This window comes from Euprymna scolopes, chromosome 30 (assembly GCF_053919585.1).
Source record: "Euprymna scolopes isolate OS-2025 chromosome 30, ASM5391958v1, whole genome shotgun sequence".
Lineage (NCBI taxonomy): Eukaryota > Metazoa > Mollusca > Cephalopoda > Sepiida > Sepiolidae > Euprymna > Euprymna scolopes.
In genome coordinates, this window is record NC_136511.1 from 39,201,073 (window position 1) to 39,227,666 (window position 26,594).

General features: G+C 33.8%; 1 protein-coding gene across 8 annotated transcripts in view; it reads left to right on the plus strand.

Moving 5' to 3' along the window:
* LOC145254754 (uncharacterized) overlaps positions 1–13,367 on the plus strand; it is a 203,857-nt gene extending 190,490 nt beyond the window's left edge. For all 8 annotated transcript variants that reach the window (XM_080113497.1, XM_080113500.1, XM_080113498.1 and 5 more), the window contains 3 exons: positions 3,006–3,172; positions 9,702–9,761; positions 13,133–13,367. In XM_080113497.1, the coding sequence (XP_079969623.1) occupies positions 3,006–3,172; positions 9,702–9,761; positions 13,133–13,233 (328 nt within the window). In that variant the 3' untranslated portion in view covers positions 13,234–13,367. The remainder of the gene's footprint in view (positions 1–3,005; positions 3,173–9,701; positions 9,762–13,132) is intronic.
* Positions 13,368–26,594: the final 13,227 nt, after the last annotated feature.

A 26,594-nucleotide genomic window follows, 5' to 3' on the forward strand; every position in this document is an offset into this window, starting at 1 on the left:
AGGAAACATCCAGAAGCAATCAGCGTTGATCAATCTTGTATATCAGACAATTGCTATTCAATCTGGACAACTGGGAGCTGGTTTCCTCCTCCTCAACATCTGTTGGGGAAAAAAACAGTCAAACGCTCCCTGGTAGAAAACTTCTATTTGGCCTTCTTAATTAGGTCAAATCGAAGCAGCAGTTAACTTTTATTGCAGAGACCTGTTTTTAAATAAATAAATTCAAACGTGTCTCCATTGAATGTCACAATGGCCCAATAGTTAATGTCGCAAGGTTTTTTTTTCTTTTCACACTTTCATTTCCAACTTTGCCTCAAGGGTTCGGGTTCGATCCTCATACTCACCCACAAAAACTTTTTTTTTTTAATTTTAGTTTAGTTTGATTTACCCAAAACCACACACACCTCAAAACACCCGGGCATCGAACAATAAATTTAATTTTCTTTTATATATATACTAGCAGAAGTACTCGATATATATATACAAGAAATAAATGTTACCATAGTCAATAAAAGTTACTTTTATGGTAGAAAGGTTCATTGGTTTGTATTTTAAAGTAGTTTGTATAAAAAAAAATTTTTTTTAATTCATGAACCGGTTTAAAAAAAAATCAAAATGGCAGTGACTTTGAAATGGAGAGCCCCGTTTTCAATTTGAAGGAGGAGCACCTGAGCATTCTGTGTTAACAATTTAAGAGAGTTCCGTCAACGTAAGGAATATTTATAAACATATTTTAATGTTTTCCTTATTTTGTGCTTGAGGAATATTCGATTATGGCATGTGTAGTTTATATAAAAATTCATTTAAGTAGTTGTTGCCTCAAATTTCGTTTTAATTTCAGGTCACTGAAATTATTTCAAGTAAAGAGCATTAAAAACTATTTCAAAACAAAATAAAAACATGAACTGAACTTTTATTGACTATGGTAACATTTATTTCTGGTATATTATTTTTTTCGGATAGTCGTTTGTTGGCTTTTCTGCTGAACACTCTTACTAAATAATATCGACGAAATATCGAAAAACAAAGAAACAAAAACAGTTTTGAAAAATAATGAAGCTTTACTTACTTTAGTAAAATAATCCGAAACAGCAAAATGGGATATTAAAAAAGTAATCACGTAATTACTTTAGTTTTTTAAAGCAAAGAATCGCTATAAATATGAATAAGAAGTAAATGGCGCCCTTTTCAAGCAGAATAGCTTCATTTCAGTTTTACAATATTGAACAGTGTAGTATTGTGCCGTTGGATTCATGGTTGTACTATTGTAATATAAAGAACATGCAGAAAGGGTTGTAATCAACTGAATTCTTTCTAGTACACTGACAAAAAAAGCTTAAACAGATATATAAATAAAAATAAAAAGGTTATGTAAATGTTTTTAAAAAGACACATAATCACGTGAACAGGATTTTCCTTCTTTTGACACGATAACAAGTAAAATTCTTATTTTTTATTATTTATCTATTTTCAAAAGAGTGCCACATGCAAGTGGAGAAGGAAAAAAACAGAGTTATGCAAAATTTGTGTCGAATTGTCTAAAGTTCTGACTTTTTTTTGGCTTTCACTTTAATAAGAACGTGAATTTATTCGACGCAATATGATTCAACTCAAAAAAAATAAAAGCTAACGTGAATTAAGATTAAAGTTAAGGTGTTATTGTGGATCCTCATCCCTTTTAAAAAACCTTGTTAAACTTTCTGACATATTTACATTCTATGGAGGTCAGGCGCAAACGAACACCCAATAATTTTATTATACCATATTTCTTCAAACTGAAACATAATTATCAAAGTATACTTACGCAGATAGATATGAAAAGTCTTTATTAAAGTTTGTGCCATATTTCCATGGAGTACAGGTGTGAACGCAGACCCCACAATTTTATTATACCATCGCTATTTAAGTTAAAACATACTTATCAAAGTATTCTTATGTACATCTATATCAAAAACCCTTGTAAACATTGTTTTTTTTTCATTTTTTATTTCCATACTTTGGGGGCCAGGTGCAAACGCAGACCCCACAATTTTTATGAACCATCGTTCTGCCAGATCAAACATACCCATTCCTGTGTTTTCATAGATCTTCTATCATTATATGTAATCAGTTTTTTAAAATAGTCAACCATATAGGAGCCTATTCGTGACCAGATAGACAGACACACACACACACGCAAACACACACACACAAACGTTCAGCTTTATATTGTAGATTATTTCCACAGCCAAACAATGCCACAGCTCACAAGAACTATGACAGACAACAAGCACGGCTTTTGTGAACTGCGACATTGTTTGGCTGTGGGAATAATTATATAATCTCCCACATTCTGAAAATATATATATGAACACACAGCTAATAATATTAAGGATAAACACAAACTATTGACTCTAGCAGAAACTAGATACTTCCTGGGCAACTGATATTTTGTACTCCGGTTATAGTTAAGTTAAAAAACATGTGCAACTATATATGAAGCCGTTTCCCTCAGTAAAGTATGTTTTGCAATTTTTTCTATTAGTTGACACCCTGTTATCATCTTTTAATGTTTTCACATGACCTCTGACATTCTTCAGATGCAGTTTTTCAAACTTGACAATTTTTATGTTTGGCTTAGGAAACTATGCAGAATTTAAACTCTTCATTTAATCCATAGTTTGTCAGATAGAAATTTGAATTATTATCAGTTATCGCTTGTAACAAGAATTCAACTTTCCAGAACTGATTATTAACCAATGCTTTTACCTGTTGTTGAAATATGCGATATATAAAATGATTCTTTTTTAGATAATTTTTGTTTTGATTTCAGGTTCTAGTTTAAACAGGAGTAAAAATGTGAAAGTCCTTTTAGTGTGAGATCATGAAATGCAAAGTATTTGAAAACATTAAGGAAGCTCTCCAGAAAATAAAAGAATGAAGAAAAATCGAAATTATATATTTTTCTGTTGTGTCGAAAAAAAAAAAGAATCTCTTTCTAATTACTGATCTTGTTTCCTCTGTAGGGAGAAACCTGGAGCCAGCCTTCCGTCACCAGATACCAGGAACGGAGGTTCCAAATCTCCGGGTGTCACTGTTGACTCTTCATCCATGGGAGATGCCAAATTTCGTGAAATGCTTGCTCATTATAAGAGCGAAATGCATAAAGCCATTAAAAGTCATCTGGAAGCACGTGAGTATGAAAATATTGTGTAAAAATAGAATTTTGGGGGGAACATTATATATATATATATATAATTATTTACTATAATAATTATTAAATACCTACAGACACTAGTGTTTCACCCTTTTGGGAATCATCAGTGCAGGATGTCACGATTAACACAGGTTGATAGATTCGAACCCGGCAACATTCAGGAAATACTGTTGAAATTTAAACATTTATTTTTTAAAACGTTTTTAGTGTCGGTCAGAGTGATTTAATCATTATTTGATGATATATATATATATATATATATATATATATATGACCCAATGGGGATTGGGTGATGCCGGGAGACCTTGCTAGTTGATTAAAGAACAGCTTGTAGTCTGGCTGGCCCATTGACACAAATTCAGGGGAATTCGCACGGCTGGACTCTAATGATGATGATGGTTTGATGTTGTTTTAAACAGAATACGTCTGTTTCTTGATGGATAATCAAAATGATCTCCCCCCCCCCCGCCCCTCGGGAATGGATACTACAACACATGTCTACGCCAGAATGAAGTCATAAAAATAATTCCGAAATTTAACAGATGGACTCGTGTGTTGATAGACGGCCGAGGGAGGTCGTTTACTGAGCGATTGAAGAAGGAGATCACCCGGGCTGGCATGCGTGGCAAAAGACCTTGTGTTAATTAGACGTGACGGCTCGTATTCCTGGTGAGGGGACCTTATCTCCTTACTGACGTGTTGAGAGAGGGGTGGGTGGAGAGAAGATGAGAGAGGAAAATCTCTTCCTTCTTTTCCTTTTGCTTCAATAAATGTAAAGGTCGATTTTTATTATTTTCTTTTCTTCCTCTTCTGCGACCAAGTGGTCAGGGTTCGACAGGCCCTTACTGCCTCCCCCCCCCCCTCCGAACAAAAGCGCGGCCGCTAATTTTTTGGCCGCCACTTGTGGGCATATTTGGAGAGGTGGAGGTGGGGGGGGGTACAGCTAACCAATACTGATAAAGGGAGGTAAGGAAAGGAGTTGATAGACGCGTGTCTCTGATCGTTTGGAAGCTGATTCAAAAGCGGAACCAGAGAGTGGGCGACGGCGACGGAGATGAATTCGACCACTAGACAAAAACACGGGTGAGGCCACAGGTATCAGCTACTGCTGCATCTCAACCCCAAAGCCTGTGCATCTGAGCTGCCCTGTAGGGGTTACATATATAATATTTTATTTTCTATATGTAAATACAGTCATATCTTGCAACGATGTGCAGACCGTTTCGATCATTATTGATCTCATCAGGCAAGAAAAATTTTGAAAATTAAAAAGATTTAAGAGCATTTTTAATCATAAGAACATTAACCATGTCTCAGGTCAGACATGGGAAAATATATTTTTCTCCTCTAAAATTTAAAATGCTCTTAAACCTTTTTGATTTTCTTGCCTGATGAGATCAATAATAATCAAAACGGTCTGCACATCATAGCAAGATATGACTATATTTACATAAAGAAAATAAAAAAATATAATTTGGTCTCTTTGATTGAACACTATTAATGACCCTTGTTGGAATTACATGATTCTAATCTTTTGGATATTTTTAAACCTGGAATATATATATATATATATTTAAAAAAAATTTTTATGTAAATACAGTCATATCTTGCTACGATGTGCAGACCGTTTCAATCATATTAGATATCATCAGGCAAGAAAAATTGAGGTACAAAAACTGAAAAAGTTTAACACCTTTTCAAATTTCATCCATCGCCATTCATGGCGAATTCTCTCTCTTCAAAATTTGAAAAGGTGTTTTGTACCTTAATTTTTCTTGCCTGGTGATATCTAATATGATAGAAACGGTCTGCACATCGTAGCAAGATATGACTGTATATACATGAAAAAATTTTTTTAAATATATATATATATATATATATATATATATATATATATATATGAAAAAATATATAACTTGCTCTTTTTTTTTTTTTTTTAACATGGTAGTCACCACTTATCAAGGCCCAGAAGCCACTCGGGGATAAGGGTTACTGCATGTACAGTAATCAATGGGATAGTGTCGTAGTAATCATTAGTATTGGAGATTTACTTTGTTTATGTTGGACTTGAAGATATCCATGTTGAAGTCAGGAGTGAAACAGGCAAGCGGTAGAGAGTTCCACAGACGTGCAGTTCTAAGAAAGAAGCTTTGTTCATGGAATCTACGTTTTGATTTAGGCACAGATAAAGAGTGGGGAAAATTATTGACAGTGGTTTCAGCTAGACGGGTGTTTATCGTGAAAGACTGGCGAGGGGGGACCAGAGATTGGAGCCCAGATGAGCACTTGCCATAGAAATAACGATAAAACAAAGACACGTTCGCAACGTCTCTTCTGTGGGAAAGAAGTTGCAGGGTAGAGAAAAGGGCATCCCCCACTAAGCTACGAAGTCTATTTTGTACTCTATCAAGGCAGGATAGGCTGTTTTTAGCAGCTCCTACCCAGATGTGGCAGCAGTACTCCATCCTTGGACATACTTGGCTTTTATATAGATAGAGAATTGTATCAGTAGTGTGATATCTTCTAGAGCCCTAGAAGGATCCCACTATTTTCCCAGTGACCTTGGCAACAGACTTGGTGTACATGTTCCATTTCAGATCAGGAGTAAAGGTCAAACCCAGAAACTTGTCAAAACATGGAACCTCCCCAAGACGAGAGCCATTCATTTCAATTGATGCCAGATGGGGATCAGAGCATTGATGATGTAAAGATTGGAGCTTGGTTTTAGATGCATTAAAAGTAACCAGACAACTCTTCCCCCACGGTACCACGTGCTCAAAATCAGAGGAGAGAGAATCAGAGAGAAATTTGTCATTTACAGCCTTTGATGTGTTGCCATAGATGGTGGTGTCATCAGCATAGATGTCAACGAATGATTTCAGTATGTGTTTTGGGAGATCATTGATGTAGATCAGGAAGAGAGATTGGCCCAGGATGGACCCCTGAGGGACTCCAGCATTAATACTGTGGGCCTCTAATTTCTGCCCATCAACCACTACTCTTATGAGCCTATCAGAGAGAAATGATTTATTAATTGAGAAAATATTTCCAGTTATACAGTAGCTTGTGAAGTAGGTCTTTATGCCATATCTTATCGAAGGCCTTTGATATGTCAAGAGCAATTGCCCTAGAAAGGAAGCCTTTGTTGAGAGATTCACTAATCCTATGAGATATAACCGTTAGCACATCTGCTGTAGATCTAGCAGAACGGAAACCATATTGCGTGTCACTAAGAAGGTTATTTCTGCTAAGGTGGTTGACTACTTCCCTATTTAATATGGATTCCAGCAGCTTACTCATGACACACATATAACTTGCTCTCTTACGATTGAGCACTATCAATGACCCTTGTTGAAATTCAATTATTTTTCAATGTTTGGATACCTTCCCACCAAAAAATTATATATATATATATATATATATATATATATATATATATATATATAAATTCTGAGTTAAATTGTAGAATTACAACAAAATTTATTGTTTGACAAAGGAGTACAAATAATTTTTTTCCTCCAAAAACCAAAAGATGAATTTAACTCTCACTAATAATATTTTGTTGATATTTTTTACAACGTGCTTAGAAGCTCACCAAACAGCATCATCAGAGACAAAAATATATACCTCACAAAGTAGTTGCAGTTTTTTTTATATAATATATACTTATACTATATATATATATATATATATATAAAAATAAAAATTACAATAAGTTTACCAAGGTAATCAAAATGGTAAACTTAAAATATATTATAAATATTAAAAAGTTAATATTTACAAATAAAATAAACTCAGCCAGATGTAAAAGTTCAATAAAACTGAAAAGGAAATAGAGCTTATAATATGAACAAATGATTAATAAAACATGTTAAAAGACATCTTGAAAAAGAGTTAAAAACATATTTAATTTTAAAAAAGGAAACACAAGATAAGTGGATATTCCTTAATCCGCGGAGTTTTGAAGAAATACTCTCCTTCTCATCAGAGGGCAGGAATTAGCAAAATGCAGGATCGGATTTTGCATATAAAAGTATTTAATGAAACTACAAGTAAGTCACAGATCTTACTTGGTTAAAAAAAGGGGTGAGGTAAGGGGAACAAAAAATTAAATATGTTTTTAACTCTTTTTCAAGATGTCTTTTAACATGTTTTATTAATCATTTGTTTATATATATATATATATATATATATATATATATATATATATATATATATATATATATATATACACACACACACTCAATTCCAGGCCATAGACATAAATAGAATAAGATGAAAAAGAATTTATTTATGAAAAATGTATATATATATATATATATATATATATATATATATATATATATATATTTCTTTTACCTCCTACTCCCCTTACCTCACCCTTTTTTTAACCAAGTAAGATCTGTGACTTACTTGTAGTTTCACTAAATACTTTTACATGCAAAATCCAATCCCGCATTTTGCTAATTCATTTTTTAACTCTTTTTCAAGATGTCTTTTAACATGTTTTATTAATCATTTGTTCATATATATATATATATATATATATATATATATATATATATATATATATATATATATACACTCAATTCCAGGCCATAGACATAAATAGAATAAGATGAAAAAGAATTTATATACCTCACAAAGTAGTTGCAGAGTTTTTTTATATAACACCCGGGCAACGCCAGGTACTCCTCGCTAGTCTATTACATAAAAGAGAAAATGTGTGCGTGTGTGTGCATTTTTTATGTATGCCCATCAAAAGCTCCTTCTTAAAACTTTTTCTATACTGTCTAAATCATAATATCTACGAGTTAAGAATGGAGGTCACGTCTATCTTGCCCGACTTTTACGCGCTATTTTCGAGATTTTTTTCGATCACTGCATCTTTATTTCGCTTTTCAGTATAAAAAAAGTGAAACTTTGAAAAGGAATTTGTGTTCTCGACCCGGCCCTCAGGGACGTCCAGAAAGCAAATCAGCTTTTGATCAATGCAGGTGGGCACCCCCCATTTTTTATGGGTAGCTGATTTTCACCCCAAGCCAACACCTTGGGGAAAACGAAACCAAAACAACTGCCTTGCAGCCATACTTAACTGCAGAATTGATGTTTGACCTAATTCACTTTTTAGTTAAGTCACCAGGTTTTTTTTTCGCTTTCACCTCAAGGATTGAGGCTCAAGCTTATCTCCCTCCCCCATCGCCTTTTTTTTTATTGTCTTTTTTTCCTCAATTTTTTTTAGAAGTTTTAACATTGTTTTAATTTAAATAGGGTTATTACTTTGATTTTTTTTTTTTTACCCCCCCCCCCCCCCCCCCCCGCACACACCTCTAAACACCCGGGCAACGCGGGGTACCGCTAGTCTATAATATAAATCTTACCTGTCTGTTTAAATGTATGTATGTCTGCCTAAAACTTTCAACAGAGGCGATGGATTTTCACAAGATTAGTATCGTTTTGAAGCTCGACCCTTCGGACGACAAATATTGAAAAATTGGTTAAAACATTTATTCCTTCATCCTCAACTGGGCACTTTTCTACAAGGAAGCGTCGCTTTTTTCGCCGATATTTTCGAAAGTCATCCCCCTTTTTTCGATTGACTAGCCTTAATTTAAACCTTTGCCACTTCCAGTTTGACGATGGATGCAACGGCAAAGACCTCACGTTTTTTTTTTTTTTCATGTTCTTTTTCTCCTCTGTGGTACGGGTTCGAGCCTGCCTGCCTACTAAAATTTTTTTTTTTGCTCAACACATACCTACAAACACCTGGGCAACACCGGGCACCCAGGCTAGTTTTCTATAAAAGGATTACACTATGTATCAGTGTATAAAAATTTGTGAATGGTGGTTATAGAAGAGTGGCATCTTTGTCTTATGTACACGCAGGCCGATGACACAATAACTGGATTTTTCGATAGAGGCCAGAGGTCTACATTACTGTTGTGTCTGCACAAATAATTAACAAGAACACGGAAAGTAAATATATACAATAATGTATTAGGCAGAAAAGTTATATACATATTTACATGTCTTCAGATATACTTCAGTTTGAGATATTCCGGCAGGTGGCATGTTGCATGTCTTACTGGAGGCAACATAGGCGTCTTGCCTATTTGGCGGTCGTTGCAGAACTCCCCCGGTATTGGTGATTGATATCTTTATATATTTCACTTACCTACCTATGTTAATTAGTGGGTGTCTCCACAACAATTACTTTTATGCTATGGGTGTATGGCCTTTAGAGTTTTTTTGTTATTGGACTCAGAATCAGTAATTGTATCGGAATCTGGAAAAATGTTGGAATCGTTCCATCACTAGTAACAATTTAATGTGTAACATTTTCTATAAAAGTGTCACACTATATATCCACGTATAAAAATTTCAAGATTTTGTTAAAAATGCAATCTAATGAATAGGTAGCCATCATCTGATCAGAGACATGATTAGAATCAACAGATTGTTTTTCCATGATTATGAGTTTCGTTTTCTGTGTTCTCTTTTGTAGCTCCTTATGATAATCCAGTCATATCAACTGTGGATAAAACATATCCGTCACCTGTCCGTGGTAAGTCCATCAAATAATGATTTTCTTTTTTCTTTGTTTTTTTTTAAATTTTTACAAAGGAATCACCACTTATAAAGGTTAGGAGGCCACTCGAAGATATGGGTTAATGAGTGTACAGTATAGTAATCGTTAGTAGTGAAAATTTAGTAAATTGGATTACTTAAGGGGATGGCTCATCAAGAATTTGTTTACGTTGGACTTGAAGACGACCATATTGTAGTCAGTTGGAAAGCAGGAAAATGGAGCAGAGATCTACATGCATACAGTTCTAAGAAAGAAACTTTGGTGCTAATGCAGAGAGTGATCCGCGCTATTTTTTAAATCGTATTTCCACGTTTAATTAAAGTTTTGTTATATGTTTTTTTATTCAATTGTAAGGTTAAAGTATAGAATAGGTACAAAACACCCTCCCCCTCCCCTTGTTAAGAATGGCTTTTTAAATAATAACGTTATTATTTCAGCACGGATCACTCTCTGCTTTGTTCATAGAATCTACGTTTAGGTTTTGGCACAGATAAAGAGTGGGGTAAATTATTGATAGTGGTTTTAGCTGGACAAGTGTTTCGTGAAAGTCAGGATGGGAGGACCATAGATTGGAGCTTAGACGAGCACTTGCTATGAAAATAACGATAAAGCAGAGATAAACACATAATGCTTTTTTCTTTCATTATACATTTTGTAAGATATATTTGCATGGCTTGCTGAGTAATGTAAATGGTGTCTGCAGGAGAGTGGTCCATCTGTCATATGCGTACAAATACTAAGAGTATAGTACATAACAATGACACAGTGATAGCTTTAATGTCAAAGTTGTCCTTAACCCTCTACTTATAAGTATGAGTCACATTTTTGAGCTAGAGGAACAAAATGTTTTTCAAATTAGTCTTTCTCTACTGATGGGACATGATCCAATAATGTGAATAACCTAAGATGAATGTCAGTTTGATGCATGCTCATTGCGTCTTTCAACCCTCCTGTTAGACAACTAAGTTAAGTAATTAGTTATGTAGTCTCTCCCTCCATAAATAAATTTCTCTTCAATAAAACCTTTAAAACTCAGCAAAATCTCTTTGTATCTTTCATGAATGAAAAGTTTATTTTGCCCAAGTTAAAAAGATGCTCATGGCCATACCTGAGACAGCAATGATGAAAAACAGTCAAAATAAGAATATAAAGAGCAGTGTATATAAACACTAATGTTACGATGATTAATCTGAATTGAAAAATCGGAAAATATTTTAGGTATCAGAATCGGAAAAATTTATGCATTTTTTCTGATGCCAAAAACGGGAAATGGGATATTTCAGCAAAGGGACAATTTGGCATCAGCCACACCAATCACATTTTTATGAAGATTTTATAACTTTTTTTTGAATTAAGAAAACAATATCCAAAATATGTCATTTTAACTGTTTTTAAGAAAAATGACGTTTTCGCAAAACTATTTTCGGTCATTTTTTTTCGAATTAATTTTTTAAGGATTAGAAACTTCAAAAAATATTGACATTTTTTTGGTACTTGTGCACTTATGTTACTGTGCTGAAACAATAACATTATTTAAAAGCCATTCTTAACATGGAGAGGGGAGGACTTTTGCTAACTATTCTGTACTTTCACCTAACAAAAGATATCTTGAAAATACTATTTCAAAAATAGCATGGTAACGTAAATGCATAAGCACAAAAAATAACCATGTTTATTCAAATCACAACACGAAAACAGACAACGCTCAGTTGTCAACAATGAGATTATATTTTTATATTGTTTTTCTTAATTAAAAAAAAAAAGAACAGTGCTTTTGCACTTATGTTACCGTGCTATTTTATCAATAGTATTTTCAAGTTATTTGAAGTTTTGCTGTTAGGTGAAAGTACAGAATAGTTACAAAACATTGTCTCCTTCCATGTTAGGCCCTGGATATGACCTTAAACTATATCCGATGGTGAGGCCTTAGCTTGCGGGCTCTGGGGAGTGTGGAGCCACCCTTTAATTGCCATTGCTCCCAGGTCCACTCTGACCCGGAGTAGTAGTACCTGTTAGGGTTCCAACTATGGGTTAAATAGAAACTGACTTGCAAAAAACAAATATATTCTATTAAAAAATTTTTCTTCAAAATCACCGGATTCGGCATTAAATAACCTGAAAAGGGTTGATATGCCGTAAAACAAAAACAACCAACGAACCAACCTTCCATGTTAAGAATGGCTTTCTAAATATTATTGTTTGAGCATGGTAACATAAGTGCATAATACATTATTTTTAAGTTCTTTTTTTAAATTAAGAAAAACAATATGAAAATATAATCTCGTTGTTGACGACTGAATGTTGTCTGTTTTTGTGTTTTGATTTAAATAAACACAGTTCAAAGTTTTTAAAGTTTACATCAATTTAACTTCTTTTAAGAAAAATCCTGTTTTTGCAAAACTATTTTTGGTAAATTATTTTATAATTAAATTTTTTAAGGATTAAAAGCAATAAAATATTTTAAAGTCTTTTTTTTAATTAAGAAAAACAATATAGAAATATATTCTTGTTGACAGCTGAGTGTTGTTTGTTTTTTTAAATAAATATTGTTATTTTTAAGTTCTTTTTTTTTAAATCAAATTAAATTTTTTCTTTTAAGAATTTTTTATTTCAATTTTATTCAATGAAATAAATATCTTTGTTCACTGAATTAATTTTGAAAAACAAAAAAAAATCTTTGATGACAACAACAAATGGACGTCGAATTGACTGTGTCGGATCAATCAAGCCAGATTAGTCATGCCAAAACATACAAAACCCAAATTAATCAAGTAGTTGTATTTTCATGAAGAAAATCATTTTTAAGCAATTAATAAGAATTCATAGGCGTTAAACATAAGTGCAGTATCCAAATAAATAGTAATTGTCTCCGTATGAACGGTTTTACCCTACATTGACCAAGGAGCAATTACAGAACAGATCTTACCCAGCCCAAAGGCCAGGGAGGCCAGACGTTTGCGTTCAAATAGTTTCACTTTATTTATACGTAAAAGACAAACAATCAGTCGAGACGATGGGAATTTTGTTTAACTCGATCAAAAAAAAGATAGACAATGTCTGTTTGCGAATCTGAGATATTACGATCTAGGAAGTATGTGAAAACTTCTTGCAGAATCTAACCGACGCGAGAACCCCAATGCAAAAAGCCTTTCGTGGAAATTTTGTCCTTTATATGATAGTGTAATTTCACCTGAAAACAATATTCACGATCGTTCATAAAAATGTTGCATGTACGATTCGTCATTTATAAAATTATAACACTTTCGTACGTTTAAGGTATGCCGATTTCTAACCTGATGTGCCTTCATTATTTACATGCTTTAACCATTCAACCATTTCTTTTTCAGATCTGTCGAACAAGCCTTTCACCCTTGAAACTGTCACAGCGAATCTGACGAAATCAAAAGTAGAATATCTCGAACTTTTAAACCGGAAATATTGCCTTTAAAAAAGAAAAAAAGTGGACTTCAAAAACCAATAGTTTTAATCTGGGAGTATTTTCTATAAACGGTCATCGCTTTTACAACAGTTTATCAAACAAGTCAGCCATTTAAATTTGTTCATGAAAAACTGAAATGCATTATGGAGAATTTAATTTTGTAACTAAATTATTTTTTTGTAAATAGGATTTTTTAAAAAAAGGTTGTTTCTGTACTTTACGTTATTTAATTTCAATAATCGATGGATCCAATATATAAAATTAAGTCAGTCAGACTTTCAAAGTCAAGACCCAAATAGCAGTTTATCCAATATATCAATATTTGATTATGACTAGCCAGTTGGACTTTTTCTTCATTCTACCATATTCTTTGTAAGAAAATAATGTATTTCGCTTTAGTTTCTTAAAGAAAAAAATTATTCTGGCTAGGAAGATGTTTACAATGAAGATAAATTTAAATAATGGACTAAAAAGTTATGCCATGATTTTTTTCAAGAATAACTCTAATATAATTCTTAATTTTTCATTTGAATGTTAACACAGAGGTTAGCTCCCTTAGAAGATAACCATTTTCTCATTTCTCTCTGTGTTTTTTTAATCTTTTTTTTATTTTTAAAACCCAAACAAGGGATATTGGCACTTTAATATAAAGGGCTACTATTTGGGATCATGTCTGACAGAGGACTGTGAGTATTTGAGTAGTTAGATTTTTATTCACATTACATCTAAACTTCTGCACATTAGTACAGTCAAGGAAGCAGAAAACAGGGGGGGGGGCATTCCAAAGTCTACTATCCTGAAAGAAGAAACTATTAGAGTAGAAGGCTTTCCGGAATCTTGAGACCTCAACAGTGAAGGGGCGTGATTTTGCTGCTTGTCTGATTAGCAGGGAGTATTTACGTCGAGGGGCACAAGTGCTATGAGTTCATCAGAGCAGATTCCATTAAAATACTTGTAAAACAAACACAGTGATGTAACATTACATTGTGGTGATGGGATGGGTTGGAGCGTGGTTGATAGTGTGGGACCTATTAGATTGGAGAGTCTTTTTTTGGACCCTATCTAAGAGAGAGAAACTATTGGTAGATGCACCAGCCTAGATGTGGCAACGATGCTCCATGCATGGGCAAATCGTGGCTTTGTTAAGATATAGGATACTCTCTGATTTGAATAATTTTCTAGCATGGTAGAGGGAGCCCACCTTATTTTCAGCAGCCTCAGCAATGTCCTCAATGTATTTGTTTTAATTCATGTTGCCTATTAAGCCGAGAAGTTTGAACGGTGAGCTCTCAGTATCTGGTAAATCTTTAACTAACTCTGACTCAACTACAAGATTGAATTTTTAAATACTTATAAACTGCATTAGCTTCAAAGTTTCAAATTAATATGCAACCAATTTTCAAGTTTTATTTTCATTCTATTATTATAATATAGCTGAGTTGATCAACGTTTGTTTCCTTAAGGCCCTTTTCCTATACACTTTAATAACACAAAACATAGTAAAATATTCTTTAGTTCTGGGATTGAGTTAGGTTTGAAAAAAGAAAATTCAGTTTTAATTGGTCCCCTGACATGCTTGCCTTGTTCTCCTAATCGATTTTTAATTTACTATCACCCATCTTTCTCTCACACTTACTCTCAATATTGATTCAACTAATCTCTAATATTTCTCAGCTTCTCTGGAAGCATTTACAGAAAAAGTAACTCTTTCTTTCAGTGTAGCCATCTAATTCATTGATATGTCTGTACACACTGCAAACACATATGTAAATCAGGTTTCAGAAGAATAAGTCTCTTTATTCCTATTCTTCTTCACTTAACCCATTCCTCTCTCTGAACATACTCCATCTTCTATTTCTTTTTTACCTCTTGATCAATTTCTGGGACTGATCTTCACTTTAGACTTGAAATGAAAGACTTACATCAAATCGTTGGATCATTCCTTTCTCTGAACATATGCACACATGCGCATAAGTTGAGTTTGTATAAGGGAAATAACTCTGTGATAAAAAATCAGAATTACTTCCCTTTACATGCTTTTACATCTTGATAACATTAAATTGTTCCTTTGGCCTTTAGGCCATGATCATAGTATAGTATTTGTTCTGATGCTACACTTCATCTTTTCTGTCCTTGGTCAGTGGAGGAAAAATCCTTCATGACTGAGACATTTTTTTATTTTTGTTCCTACCCAGAGTGCCCCTTTTTGAGGAGCTGGATTTTCCTCACATTAAAAATCGACCTTGTGTCTAACTCTGCTCTCTTAGGGAGGCAAGTAAATAGGAACAGTGACCCCCAAAATAATGAATTTTTTTTTTTTAATTTTAGATATTATACAATTGGGATTATGCTGATTTTGGAGGTAGACTTTGTGGGTGTTTGTTGTGTATTTTTCAAGTTTCAGCTAGACCTACAAAGATATTTGCCCTTTATATAATAAATAATAATAAGTAAAAGGAGAATATAGAAGTAAAGAGATTGTTAATTATGGAAGAAGAATGTTATAACAGATATGTCAGTTCACATATTTTTAAATACAATCAAAATAAATACTTGTGATCTTTGATATCATGGATGGTTATGGATGTGTTTGAAGTTTTATAATTTCAGTCTTTGCTTCCCTCTTCCATTTCGACCAGACAATCCCTCGCTTCAAATGATACTCATCTATTTCGTGCGGGAAGTGGGGAACAAAAGATCTTGCAGGACTGTGACAACCTCAATTGCATGCACGACGGTTTTGACGAAGGGTCAAGAATTGCTGTTTTCTACCAGACTAACACTTATCATTGGCTAGTTTTTAATCTTGAAGTAGTATTTTTTCTTTCATTAAATCAAGTGGCTTTATGCCTTGTCTGGAGTGATTTCTATTTAAAAAAAAAAAAGATTCCTCAAATGCAATTTTAATTTAGCATGATTGCTGTCTAATAATTACAGATGAAAACAGCTCATACTAATAGAAAATATTTTAATATTATAGCACCCCCCCCCTCTCCAACAACTCTTAATAATGTTTCAAAGAAGCTGAAATTTGGAGAATATTTAATAATTGAAGTCTGTGATTAAAATTTCACCAAAATTGGACGTGCAAGGTTCCTTCAATAAGTTTCCACACTTTTTCTTTTGTACGGGTATTTTAATTTGTCGTAGACTCTTGAAAAATTCAGTATGTTATTGCTATACATCTAATGAGATGACTGACTAATTTTTATGGTTTCTGGTTCAAATGAACAGCTACAGCAAGAATTGGAATACACCCTTCTAAAGCCTGATTGTCACAGCTGGTGAATTTCAAAAATTGCAATCTGGACGTGAGGACACTTTAGAAGAACGATATGCAATAAAATTCTGTTTTAAACTTGGAAAAAAAATGTCACAGGAACGTATGGAATGCTTCAGCCTGCTTTTGACCTATCTTGCATGAATCGAGCATCAGTTTGTAAGTGGCATAAGAGATTCAAGGAAAGCAGAGAGTCTGTGAGGAATGATGAGAGGTATGGGAGGAATAAAGAAGTCAGGACACCAGAGTTGATTGGCCAAATAAAAAATTTCATGGATAAAGACCGTCGTGTGTCTATAGAGACAATAAGTGCACAGTTTGATGTCAGTGTGGGAACTGTACACACAATTATTCATGAGAAACTGAATATGCAGAAGATTTGTGCAAAGTTTGTCTGAAGAGTGCTCAGAGAAGATCAGAAAGAAAGACATTGTCACGACAGCAGGAAGATGGTCGAGCTGATCAATTCAGATCCGTATAGTCCAGACCTTGCTCCCTATAATGTTTAGTTATTCTCTAAGCTCAAGGAAAACATTGGAAGCTGTTGTTATGAGACAATTGAAGAGATGAAAGAGGCTGTGCCGAGGGTCATTGGCACGCTCACACAAAAGAACTTCCATAATAGTAGTGAGATATCTTCTGGAGCGGCCTTCCAGAGGTTGTTGGAATGGTATAACAAGTGCATTGCAGCCGAAGGAGATTACATCAAAGGGGACTAGAGTTTCATATGTGTAATATCAATAAAAGCGTCCATACGAAAAAGTCTGGAAACTTATTGAAGGCACCTCGTATCTGAATTTTCACAACAGGCTTTCAAATTCCACTTTGCGTAAAATTGAATTAAACTAAACATAAGTCACATTATACACACTTACACCTAGTATCGGTGTTGCAAAATTAATCATAATTTGTTAGTTTTAAATATCCCAATTGATTGGTTGAAGCATTGATGTCTGTGGCCGTACAAAAGTGATAGATAGATAGATATATTTGATCAAAAATAGATAGATAGACAGACAGATAGATTTGATCAAAAATAGATAGATAGACAGATATATTTGATCAAAAATAGATAGATAGACAGACAGATAGATTTAATCAAAGATGGATAGATAGATAGATAGATAGATAGATGGAGTTAGCATTTTGCTTTCTATGGACCTACCTTTCCATAGATATTTTCGTCAGCATCTTTTCTGCTGACTTGAGCTATTTGATCAAGACTTCACTCCATTTCGATCGGTTGGCTAACGGGCCCCCTTAGGATTCTGTGTTGATGTCCGCAGCCATGTTGCATAACATTGCAGTACCACATTAGTGGCCACCCAGTGAGTCTTCTTCCAGCAGCCAGCTCTTCACACAGGAGATCTTTAGGAATGTAGTCATCTATCACATGGTGGACGTGTCGCAGCCAATATAGTTTGTGCAGTGAGAACATGTTGAAAACAGGACCTCAGTGTTAAGCACCATAATCCTATCCTATCCTATATTACCACCTAGGATTGACTGAATGTTTGTGTAGAAAGTGTTCAGGCGTTTTTATACCTGGCATGGTCAAAGCCTTACTGTGATATAGTAATATGCTGATGACGCAGGTGTTGCACTATTGTTTCCCGGGGAGAGTTATTTGGTTGAGGAACGTCCTTGGAATGCAACCAGCTCCACAGGTGTTAGACACGATATCCAATTATCCAATGATAGGCACATGGAAACAGCAACACAACAGGATGAGATGTTGTCGGCTATAACCAGCTGGCATGGGGTCGCTTGTCTTAATTGCGTTGTTACAGGTATCTTTCCTTTGTCGGCATTAATGGCATGTTGGAATTTAACGCTTATACAAAAATAGCGAACAAATGCATTTTTTAAAAAAATATATACATAATTTATTTAAGATTTAACAATGAGGAGCATATTTTTATAAAGACCAGTTGAAACCAGACGCATGCGATGTTACGTCCGCTGACCCCAGAATGCACGCTTCAACTGTTTTAAAACAATCGAATTATATTTAATTCTCTCTTTCTTCATTGAAAGAGAGAGAAAGAGAGTAAAACAGAGAAAGAGAGAGAGAGAGAGAGAGAGATTTTGTTTTTCAAATTATAATGTACACTGGATACATAAATACCTGTCAATCTCCATGTGCCGACAGTTTTAAACATTTAAAAAAAAATGTGTCCTCACGGAAATGTGTGGTCTCCTCCACATAGGTGCAAACCAAGTTCGGCACAAGGTTCATTAATGTAGAAACCCCCAGCTCCCTTAAAAGGGGCGCCTTCCATTGTGTCACACAGATGTTGCACGCTGCATGTAGACCTTCGCTGATAATGTGTGTGTATACATGAAATAGTAATAACTTTACATATTACAATGACATCCTTTTGACTCAAATTAGAATTGGTACAACCAAATCTTTCAGATTACAAGTATTGATTATTTATCAAGAACATTTTTATAGAAAGTTGAGTCTTTTTATTCTTGACAAGTTATATATTATATGCATTTTGGGTGGAAGAGTATTATTAAAATGTCCAGCTTAAAAAAAAAAAAAAAATGAATCCATCCATTATTCGTATTATTTGGATTCATTTTCACATTTTGGTCGATGTAACCTCGACCAAAACGTGAAAATGACACTCAAGATCAGAACAGTAGTCCAATGAATCCAAATAATATGAATAACCAATCCTCATCTCAAATTCAGAAATTCATCAAAAATTCAGAAACGTCCATCCATTATGTTTTGTTTTTTTAAATAGAGAATTTGTGAAAATTAATATTTTTTGCGGTTGACAAATATACATTATATGCACTTTAGGTAGAAGAGTTTTTTTGTTTTTTTTGTTTTTTTTTTTTGCTAATTTCCACTTAAAGCTGAATTCGTCCATATATTTTGTTTTTTAAACAGAAAATTTGTGAAATTAATATTTTTATCCTTGACAAGTTAGCATTATATGCACTTTGAGTGGGAGAGTATTTATTTTTAATTTATTTTATTAATTTCTACTGCAAACTGAAGCTGTTCATTATATTTTGTTTTGTTTTTTTAATAGAAAATTTGTGAAAATTAATATTTTTACCCTTGACAATTGCACTTGAGGTGTGAGAGTATTTAAAAAAATTTTCACTCAAAATTAAATCCATCCATTATATTTTGTTTTTTAATAGAAAATTTGTGAAAATTAATATTTTTACCCTTTTGGGTGGGAGAGTATTTTTTCAAATTTTTAATTTCCACTCCAAACTAAATACGTTTTCATTTTGTTACCATCATATGCACTTTGTGTGGCAGAGTTTTTTTTTTTTTTTTTTTTTTTTTTTTAAATTTTCACTCAAAACTGAATCCGTCCATTTTGTTTCTTAAAAGAAAATTTGTGAAAATTAGTATTTTTACCCTTGAGCATTATATGCACTTTTTTGGGGTGAGTTTTTTTTTTTTTTTAAGAGGAGGGGGGGGGGGGATAAAAATTTTTCACTCAAAATCGAATTTGTCCATTATATTTTTTACCATTGACAAATTATTATTGTATACACTTTTGGAAGAAAGAATTTTACTTTCTGTTAAAATTTACACTCAAAATCGAATCAGTCTATTTTGAGAGTATAGCTTTTGTTCAAATTTCGTCTCACAATGAATCCGTCCATTATATTTTGCGTTTTAAACACAAAATTTGTAAACATTTACATTTTTGAAATGATATTTTCTTTTTTTATATTTCTATTATTTCAATACTTGTTTATTAATTTCTCTTTCTGCCACCCATCTATGTAAATATGTATGACTTCTATAAAATCGACCCTAATAACATGTTATAGTGCAACAGGGAAGTACAACCGCCACTCCCTTAGTAATAAACCAGACATTGTTAATTTGCACCTTCCAGTTTTAACAAAATTTGAGCCCATCACTTGTAAAAGCACAAATCCAACAGTAAAGTGAACCTCAGGCCAACTATATGGTTGATCGTCCACATGAAAGTGCGGTTTTTAGTCCTGTTGAGTAACCTCTTTCCTAGTTTGAATGAGTTTTGTCGATGTTTTTTTTTTTTTAATTATTATTTTGGTAAGAGATATCCTTCAAGATATCTATTCCCCTCTTTTATTTTGAGATTGATCTCACCAGTTGCCTCTCACTTAAGTCCCACTTCCATTTAGAAATCAACGTGATTGTTTTCAGTTTCAAACAAACCAAGAAGCAGTAAGCAATCTATTTTTTTAGAACGGATTGAGAAGTTCTTACTCTGCTGTTTTCTTTTCTTTTCTTTTTTTTTTTGGAGGGGGGCGGACTTTATTTTTCTTCTTTGCCTTTTTATTTTTTGGGGGTAGGTGGGTGGTGTCCTACTCCAAAATGAAAATAGCAAACAATATATATACATATATAGTAATATTGATACTAAAATAAAAATAATATAAATTTATTAACGTTTTTAAACGTTAATAAATTTATTTTAGTGTCCCCATACTTTTTACACATGCAATAAGTTCCCCATTAGAACTCTTTATTTTCGACATAATATTATTTTGTACGCTATCGATTTTCTCCTGATGAGATGATAGCCGAAAGAGCTCTTGAGAAACTTCCGCTTATTATTTTCAAAACTGTATATAAATTCTGTACCTCCAAACATTTTTATATATATATATATATATATATATATATATATATATATATAATTTTTCTAAATCAAATCAAAGCCATTGTACATATTTTAAATAGAATATACCATAAAGTAAATGTGGTATTGTGGTAACTGCTGCGGTGAAAGTGAGGGTCAAATGATAAAAGAATATGGGTCAAAATACATAAGATAAATCGAGAGTGATTACTAATTACCTACTCCACACATTTGTATGGCCTTGTGCCTGATTTGTTAATCTATGAAATATCTTGAGGAATTTTCCATGTCACACCCAAATAGCAACATATCTGAGGAATTGATATCTCATTCTGTCTAACGATTTCTTCCTTTTTATCATTGTAGCAGCATGTTCTTTATGTTAAAAGAATATTGTTTCAATTTCTTTGACAAGAAAAAATATTGGAATAGAATAATTCTGACAAGGCTCAAAAGGGAAATAATTCATTCTTAAACGAAAAAATATCACTTATCTCCCTTACATTTTGAATTTTCTTTCTTTTTTTTTTTTTTTTCTATTTCTTTGTAAATTACACATTTTTATTTTTTTAATTTCAAGTAAAATTGCATTACAGCTAGTGAATTGGATCTTTTTTATTCAAAAATAGATATCTCAATTACACTGGATAGAATAAATAATTCAAAGTGTAGTATCTGTTCCTTCTTAAATGTTATAATAATGATATTAATTTCATCTAAGATTCAACAAATATTCCAAAGATCATTGTGAAAAAGCAAACCAATTTTGTTTTAAGCTTTTTCTCTCTTTGTCGTTGTGGATTGTTGCTATTGAACGTCATTCACCGATTTCAAATGAATCAGATGGTGACTGTTGGCATTCATATCCCTGATATCTTTCTAGTTAGATTTATTTCTAAACAGACATTGGGTACTTATGGGAAGGACCACATGAAAGTTGTCAACATCCCTAAGTGAAAGTGTTTCTGTGGATCGAACTGTATTTGAACTTTGAACACCTAGATTGTTACTTCCTAAGACAAATGCTAAAAAACAAATGGCTTGAACTGCTACCCTTTTTCGTTCTCTGCTTCGTTTGAATTCATTTTCCTGTTCACTCACAAAAACAAGTTTTCACGGGAATGTGTTGACTCAGACTGTTTTCAAAATCCAAAAGTAACACATCTATCTCAACATAACAGGCTGATGCATACTTAAAAACTCCTATAAAACAGTTGTTTCATGAAGCGAAATCAGTCTTTTTTGGTGACACCTGCGATACGTCTCAACTCTCGTATTAACAATGCCCATCCTAGAAGACTGGAATGTGTCACGCTGCTTGCTTTAGGAAGTAACGAAATCAATTTCAATGGAGTGGAGAAAGAAACCGGGTAGCAATTAGAGCCATTAGTTTTTTTAGCATTCTTTGGAATAACGTCTGAATCTCACTACAAATGTTCCATTGCTTTCAATTTCAATTTGTTTCTAATTTAAATAATTTGACCCACTTTTCTTGATTAATTTATTTTATCATTGTCCATTGCTTGATGATTGATGTCATATGAAAGTAATACACATATAAACATTTTTTTTTTTTTTTTTTTTTCTAAAACGTTTAACAATTTCTTACACTCAAATAATATTTCGATTTTATATTTTCCCTTACATGATTTTGAGTGGAGACACCTTTGTCATCCGTCCATCCGTTTACCTCGTCCTTTTACGCTTGTTGGTCAATTAAAAAAAAAGATTTTTCAATTGGACTTTTACATTTTATGAAACAGGTTTTTAAAATACTTAAATCTTATCTGGAAAACATCATTGTTGTTTATTCCTGACATACGAGCTTCAATCAAATATTTGCGCACGCACACACACACACACACGCACACACACACACACACACACACACGCACATATATAAAATAAAAAAAGTCAAAAATTGATGTCTTTGTTGTACGAGTTTTTTTAACATGCTTCACTTCAGATTTCATTTCAGCCTCGTCATTCTCACCTTATTTTGTCTTTCATTACTCACATACCACGAGTGATGCTTCTGGCAAGGAAGAAAGAATTGCTGTTTTCTGAGTCATAATCTATCCATATAACATATCGTTAGCTTGTTTTTAACCTTGAAGTGGTATTTTTCTTTTTTTACCTCCTTACATCAAATGGCTTCATGCCTTCAGACAAACAGCCCCTCCCCTTCAGCACCAAAATCAACAGAGTGTAAGTCATTGTTAAGAGTTCTTGCTTCCTGTTGATGGAGGGGTCCGTATGTGGTTCTATACAGTTTAAGGAAATCAATCCTCCCAGGTTGGGGTTAGTTTATTGCTAATTACCTGAGGTGCCCCTACCGGGAATGCCAATGGAACTGCGCAAGCATATTTTGCAGGTCAGAATGCTCTTTCTTTAGGGTGCTAGTTTTTAAAATCTCACTTTTCAACCCTTGTGTCGCATTATCCTACTATGGGAAGAACTTAAATAATTTCCTGTCTCTGTCTCGGGTGATTTCTATAAAAAAAAAAAAAAATTAAAAATTAAAAAACGGTAAATTAGTTATTGTCATTATCTCTTCCTTGGTTTGGATGTCTGTTTGGACACCAAAAAATTACTTGGCAAGCATTTTCCTCCAGCCCTCTAAATTTTCTGCACCCCTGAACATTTTACTCAGTGCAAACCCTGTGCACTCTTTCTCTGCCTCCTCCTCCTCCTCCCTGTACAGTTCCTTGCAAGACTTGATGATTGCATGATTTTTTTTACTTGATCGAGTGATTTTTTTGTGAGACTTGATTATCATGTGACACACTAGTTCTTATGGGTGATCATTTGGGAACATTAGACGCTGTATGTGCTATCCACTTATCATTTTTTCCAGTCGTCCTGAATTTATATGTTCTTGCAACTGGAATTAAATCAGTGCCGACTAAGGAGAAGTGTGGTTAGAGATTGTGTAAGTCTTGCTTCACAATAATTTCATGTGCAGGCGCTCTCCAGTGGGTATCCATAGTGTGACAAAACTGAACGGAGCCGTTTTTATAGCCATGTTTCTCTTCTTTACAGTTATCCGTTGATCTTATTATGGCCCACAGCTTGCCTTTTTTCCCCCTTTTTTTTTACAAAGGAGTCACTATTTATCAAGGCTCGGAGGCCACTCGAGGATAAGGGTTAATGAAGGTACAGTAGTCAGTGGGACAATATCATAGTAATCGTTAATCGTGGAAATTTGATAAATTGGATTACTTAAGTGGACGGCTCATCAAGAACTTGTTTACATTCGACTTGGAGACAACCATGTTGTAGTCAGCAGGAAAGCAGGTAAACAGAAGAGAGTTCCACAGGCATGCAGTTATAAGAAAGATGCTTTGTTCATAGAATCCATGTTTAGGGTTAAACTCGGGTAAAGGGTGGGGGAAATTGTTGATAGTGGTTTCAGCTAGACGAGTGTTTTTCGTGAAAGTTTGGCAGGGGTGGGATGAAAACAAATGACTGAAAACTTTTGGATTTTGGTAACCATTAATGATCATGTGACATGTTCTTCATTCCAGGTAGAGCTTCACAATTATAACAAGGATAATGCAATGTATATTTTAACATCATGGAACTCATACTCTGTTTTTTTACTTCTCACCTACTAAGCAACAATCACTCTACAAAAATAGTTTCAACATTGTTTTATCTTCATGTGCTGCCATCTTGAAACTGCGATTACGTTTGTTGTTTCATTTTATGTTTTTTTATTTGAAATATTTGCATAACATTCACAACAAATACTCATCTATCTAAAACAACTGTCAATAAGTTCCCTTACACTCTATCAGCGCTTAAAACTAAATGAAAATTCCATGAACAAAGTTTCTTTCCTAGAACTGCCCACCTGTGGAACACAGTACTGCAGGACTGCTTCTTAGCTGGCTATATCATAATCGTTTTCCAGTCTAATGGAAATAAGTTTGTGTCTATCCATTCTTTTAAATAATCAGATCCTACCAAAGGGGGGGGCATAGATTGGAGCTCAGACGAGCACTTGCTTTGAAAATAATGATAGAGCAGAGACAGGCTTGCAAGGTTTCTTCTGTGGGAAAAAGGTTGCAGGGAAGGGAAAAGGGCATCTCCTACTAGGCTACGAAGTCTATTTTGAGCTGGCAAAGCAGGATAAGGTACTCCTGCCCAGATGTGCCGACAGTACTCCATCCTAGAACGTACTTGGCTAAGTCTGTTTTTTCATTTGCCCGTTTATGTATGAGATACTGAGGATCTCATCTCTATAACCTGTATTCTTTGTAAATATATATTTCAAGTCTAATGTAAATAAGTTCTTTGCCATTGTCGATCATCACGGTGTTGTTTTACTGGCCTCTTGACAGTCATTAACTGTTATCCTCGAGTGGCCTTGGGCCTTGGTAAGTGGTGAGCCTCTAGTAAAAAAAACAAGACAAAAGATGAGTAAAGTTTCTTTTCTAGAGTTGCCCGTCTGTGAAACACAATACCACAATGTTTGCTCCAAGCTGACTACATACTGTTGTATGGTCGTTTTCAAGTCTAATGCTAACAAATTTTTGTTGAGTTGTCCATTTAGATAACCAAATTCTGGCTATTTTCAACCATCGTCGATGGTGTCTCACCGCATACCCAAAAACAGGGACTCATTAGAAAAAACAAAAACATTTCTAGTGTTTGTTTTCTTTCTTTTTTTTTTTTTTTTTTTTTTTTCAAATATAAAATTGTATAAATGGAAACATGCTGACATTTTTCATTTATTCTTATAAAAAAAAAAACAAAAAAAACAGACAACATGCGATGCTAAGAGTTTCTGTGCTTTTTGAGCTTTTAAATTGCTGGTTGGCAAACGTGAGTATTATTATTATTTTTTTTTTTTTCTCATTGAAAGCAAACACTATATACACAATAGCTAATTCATTCTCCTTAATGTTTTATTTTAAACCCTATAAATTTGCTTTAAGCTATCGATTTTAAGGCATGATTGTTATTATTGTTGTTGCCTACCTGTTCTTATCAGCAGCACACAACACATGCTACTAGAAGTTTACATTTACCTTTCAAATGTCACAAGAAATTTCATACACTTTTTAAAAAGTAAACTTCTCATAGTATTTTTTTTTTTTTTTTACATGGGGGTTACTACTTATCAAGGCCCAAAGGCCACTCAGGGATAAGGGTTATTGTATGTACAGTAATCAAAGGGATAGTATTATAGTAATCATTAGTATTGGGGGTTTTGATAGAGTGTCTTACTTAAAAGGGCGGTTTGTCAGGAGTTTGTTTATGTTGGACTTGAAGACATCCAGGTTGTAGTCAGGTGGGAAACATGCAAGCGGCAGAGAGTGTCCTCTATAGTATCAGATCTGACCGAATGGTTAATTGCAGGCATAGACCAATTCATACCATCTAAAAAATTCCAACAAAAACCTAACAGCCAGCCATGGTTCTCCCCAGAATGTGCTGCTGCTATCGCGCGCAGAAATCACTTTTTC